At 42.6% G+C, this 5,144-nt stretch overlaps 1 protein-coding gene across 1 annotated transcript in view; it reads right to left on the bottom strand.

Annotated features, from left to right (window-relative positions):
* Positions 1-699: 699 nt before the first annotated feature.
* Positions 700-5,144, bottom strand: part of CYP4F3 (cytochrome P450 family 4 subfamily F member 3) — a 45,871-nt gene continuing 41,426 nt past the window's right edge. The window contains 5 exon segments of the mRNA XM_017893710.1: positions 700-1,240; positions 1,645-1,727; positions 1,907-1,971; positions 2,064-2,135; positions 2,138-2,196. Of these exon segments, the coding sequence (XP_017749199.1) occupies positions 1,075-1,240; positions 1,645-1,727; positions 1,907-1,971; positions 2,064-2,135; positions 2,138-2,196 (445 nt within the window). The 3' untranslated portion in view covers positions 700-1,074.

Below are 5,144 nucleotides of genomic sequence, written 5' to 3'. Positions count from 1 at the left end.
CAGTGGTCTATTTGTTAATAGGACAAAAACAATCAGTGTCTGTGGAGTTTGCAGGGCATACCTGTTCTAGAAAAGTGTCTAACCACACCTGTATCTTACAGGAATATTTGTGCATCTATTGGTATAAAAATAAGATCTCTACTCCAAAAGTCATTTGATGAAGAATAACTCGATTTCTAACTGATAGTGATACCTCAAGCCACTAATGTGCATGAAAAGAAATCTTACAAACTGAGACAAAACCCTTTTACATTATTTTCTAAAATTACATCTTTTAAAACATTTAAGACTGATTTGAATATTTAACATACACATTTTGAAGAACACAAAATAATGTTTCCTAAGATGATTTAACGTCATGGAAAGATGCTCACAACATATTCCTGTGTGAATAATCCAGATAGAAAAAAGAATATATGAGCTACAATAGCATTTTTAGGTAGAATTCACATGAAAATCACCATTTCAACCATTCTAAAGTGTCCAATTCAACAGCGTTTAGTGCACTCACAATGTCGTGCTACCTTCGTCACTATCTAGGTCCGGAACATTTTCACCATCCCAGGAGGAAACCCCATCCTGATTAGCAGTCGCTCCTCAGTCCCACCTCCCCACAGCTGCTGAAAGCCACCAATCTGCTATACATCTCTTCAGATTGGCCTGTTCTGGAAATTTCATATAAAAGGACCACACACTGTGTGACCTTTTGCATCTGATGTCTTTCACTCAGTATCATGTATTCAAGGTTCATCCACAGTGTAGTAGGGATCACTGCTTCATTCCTTTTTATGGCTGTGTAATATTCCATTGTATGGATGGACCACATTTTGTTTATCCTTTCCTCTGGTAATATACACCTTGGGGTTGTTTTCATCGTTTGGCCACTGTGAATAGGGCTGCCATGAACATTCATGCACAAGCGTCTTTTTGTTTGAACACCTGTCTCAATTATTTTGAGTAGGTATCTAGGATGGAATACAGGACTGTGGAATAGGGTCATAGGGTAAATTCTATGCTTCACTTTTGATGAATCAGGGGTCATTTTAATGGGGTCAGAGTGAGTCTCTGCAGAACTTAGTTCAGGGGCTCCACCCGCAGCCAAAGTCCGCCCTCTGCGCGCAGGACCAGCTCCGGCTTCCTGCGGGGTTCGGTGTGGTCCGGCAGGACGCGGAAGCGCAGCAGCGTGAGCGCCAGGACCACCTTCATCTCCGCCATCGCGAACGCCTGCCCGATGCAATTCCTTGGGGAGAGGAGTGGAAACCCTGACTGCACCCAGGAGCCCCATCCTGGCCCCTCAAGCTGAAAACCTGGCCTGGGACACCCAACCCGGCCCAGGTCAGTTTGAGGATAGAGAAGGGGTATCTGTGCCTGGATCCCCATGTGGGCTTGCATATCCTGCAAGCCTAGCCCAGCTCCAGCCCCAGCCTAGACCAAGGTGGGGTGGGAGCAGGCTCTGAGCACACCACAGACCCTTCTAGGACCAACCCAACCCTACTCTATGGACCTTTTCCCATAAACTCCAGAGGAGGTGAGGGAAGGAGAGCTGGAACTCGGACCATCTACAACGTCCCCTTCTCTCCACTGTCATGCCCAGACCCCTGCACCCATCAACCCGTCCCCACCTCAGACACAGGCCGCCCTTACCTGGGCCCTGCCGAGAAGGGAATAAAAGCCAGAGGTGACCTCTCCTTGATGTTCTCTGGGTCAAAGCGAAAGGGGTCGTAGACCTGGAAGTGAGACCAAGAGGGGTTGCTGGGTGGGGTCTCCCAGTCCACGACCCTTGAAGAGAGAGACAGTTGTGTGTGTCTTGGAGGGAGGCGATGTTGGATTCTCCTGATCAAAATCCTGCCCCTCCTCTAGGAGTCTTGGAATGGACAAAACAGAGTGAGGGAGGGGGGCCCCGCACCTCAGGGTCCGGCCACACAACTGGGTTGTGATGGGTTCCGAGAACACTGATGTGGCAGATAACACCTGTGGGAGAGAAGGGGCCGTCAGGACAAGTGCCCCTGCCTGAGGGGCTCCTCTTCCTACCCAGGAGGCTCCTCCCCTGAGGCTGTGGGCACCTTTGGGGATGACCCGGCCGTCTGGGAGCACAATGTCTTGGGTGCAGCAGCGGGAGATGGCAGGAACAGGGGATGCAACCGCAGGCTCTCCTTGATGCACATGGTCAGGAAGGGCAGCTGGGCCAGGTCGTCCCTAAGGAAACACCCAGCCCCAATCCTTATCAAGGGAGCAAAGACACAACTATCAGCGTCTCTGTTTGCAAGTGAGATGTTTTCTCCCTGTAACGACATAAACTTTTAAAAGAATTGTTACAACGTCGCAGGAATAAAACAGTGTGGCACTGTTGCAGAAACAAGAAAATAGACCCATGGAACAGTGCAAAGAGCTCAGAAAAGACATGAGAATAAGTGAAAACTTCACATTTGGTAAAGGGGCCCCACCCACCCCAAACAAAATCCTGGGAAATGGATAGATTTTACAGTTGTGAAAGAAACATGTGAACCAACTTAAAGTCATAGAAATTAATCAAAAGTACCCTCCGAAAGTTAAAAGGCAATATTTTGCAACACAAGGCAGAAAAAAATCAATCTTAATACACATTCTTAAAATTAAATACTTTTAAACAGTCCAAAGAAAAGAGGAAAATAATAAGAAAGTCAGTTCCATAAAAGAAAGCAAATAACATCAGCACGTGCAAGAGATGTTCAGTCTCACTGTTATTTTTTTAAATGTCCATCAAAAGAAGAAATATGAAGATTGGCCCAGATTTAAAATTTAGTAATACAATAGTACTATTAGTAAAGTTATGGGAAAGTTTGTGCCATAAAACTCAGCTAATAGTAAAGGACTTGCAATCATATTGTACAGCGGCTCATGCCTGTAATCCCAGTACTTTGGGAGACTGAGGCAGACAGATCGCCTGAGGTCAGGAGTTCGAGACCAGCCTGGCCAACATGGTGAAACCCCATCTCTACAAAAAAATTACCCAGGCATGGTGGTGGACACCTGTAATCCCAGCTACTCGGGAGGCTGAGGCAGGAGAATTGCTTGAACCTGGGAGGTGGAGATTGCAGTGAGCTGAGATCACACTATTGCACTACAGCCTGGGCAACAAGAATGAAAGTGTCTCAAAAAAAAATAATTGTACAGTGCAAATGGTCTTTGATTCAGCAATTGCACTTTAGAGAATTTGTCCTGCAGTGATGCTTATACATATAAGGAATGGTCACTGTGCACACATGCTGACTGCATCACATCCAGTTTAGCAAAAGTTTGGAGACAAGCCAAATACACATCAATGAGAAAATGTTTAGATAAACAGCCACACAATGGAACACTATATAGCTACACAAAAGGAGGAAATAGGGATCACTAGTCTCATCACATACTGCAGGTTAGAAGGTAAATCAGCACAGACACTCAGGAAGGCAAATTGGAAATATCTACTATAATTGAAAATGTTTAATGTCCTCTTCAACATAGAAATGAGCTGAATAAACTATACAGCACTCAGAAAAAAATAGCATTAAGGCACCCTGTTGAGTGAAGAAAAGTTACAAATATATACATAAGTTCATGTAAAACAGTAAGAAGTATATGGATATATATTTACAAAATGAATGATTCATAGATAGATGATGGAGAGATAGATGATTGATGGATAGATAGATAGATGATAAATAGATGATATAGATAGATACATAGATAATATGTAGATCGATAAGTAGAGATAGATAATAGAAGATAGAGACATTGGCCGGGCACGGTGGCTCAAGCCTGTAATTCCAGCACTTTGGGAGGCCGAGACGGGTGGATCACGAGGTCAGGAGATCGAGACCATCCTGGCTAACATGGTGAAACCCCGTCTCTACAAAAAAAAAAATACAAAAAACTAGCCGGGCGAGGTGGCGGGCGCCTGTAGTCCCAGCTACTCGGGAGGCTGAGGCAGGAGAATGGCGGGAACCCAGGAGGCGGAGCTTGCAGTGAGCTGAGATCTGGCCACTGCACTCCAGCCCGGGCGACAGAGCGAGACTCCGTCTCAAAAAAAAAAAAAGAAGATAGAGACATAGTTACGTAGATAGATACAGAGATAGATAGATAGATAGATAGATAGATAGATAGATAGATAGATAGATAGATAGATGACAAATCTATGGCTCTAGAGACACCTTTGAAGAATGAGAAAGGCTTAGGTGGGGTGGCAGGATTGTCAAGGAAAACCCTAGTCTTATTTGTAATGTCTCATTTGGTGCAAGAAGAACTCTTTTGTATCATTTGTTTTGTAACTTAATGCTCTTTTCCCATGTGGTGTATATATATACACAATGGAATCCCATTTAGCCTTTAAAAAAGAAAAAATTATCTCATTTACCACAACATGGAAGAACCTGGAGGAACTTATGCTAAGTGAAGTAAGCCAGGTGCAGAAACACAAACACACATGATCTTACTTTTCTTGGCTAAATAATCTTATCTTACTTATCTTGACTAAAATAGTCAAGCTCATAGAAATAGGAATAGAACAGTGGTTACCAGAGGCCAGGGCTGGGGGAGGGACAGAGAAGGGTGAAATGTTGGTCAAAGGGTAGAAGCTTCAGTTAAACAACAGGAATAAGTTTTTGAGATCTGCTGCACAGCCAGGTGTCTTTAGTAAACAATGTATTGTATTAGTTGAAATTGCTAAGAAAGTGAACTTCAAATGTACTCAACACAAAAATGATAAATACATGAAATGATGGATTTGTTCATTACCTCGATTTAATAATTTCAGGTTGTATATCATATATATCATATATCATACATATATCATATACATATATCAAAGTATCTATCTATCCATCAATCATCTATCTCTCCATCATCCACCTATAAATCATTCATTTTTATAAACATGTATCCACATACTTTTTGCTGTTTTACATGTACTTATGCATATATTTGTAACTTTTTTTCACTCAACAGGGTGCCTTAATGCTATTTTTTCTGAGTGCTGTATAGTTTATTCAGCTCATTTCTATGTTGATATATGTATACGTATATCATATATATATCATAACATCATATTGTGCCTGTAAACATATATAATTAAAACTTGTCGAAGACAAAGAACAAATTTAAAACACTCATTTTCCAAAATTTAT

The sequence above is a fragment of the Rhinopithecus bieti genome, unplaced genomic scaffold (assembly GCF_001698545.2).
Source record: "Rhinopithecus bieti isolate Rb0 unplaced genomic scaffold, ASM169854v2 scaffold_23826, whole genome shotgun sequence".
NCBI lineage: Eukaryota > Metazoa > Chordata > Mammalia > Primates > Cercopithecidae > Rhinopithecus > Rhinopithecus bieti.
Note: the sequence above shows the minus strand (reverse complement) of the source record. Positions and strands in the feature narration are given on the sequence as shown.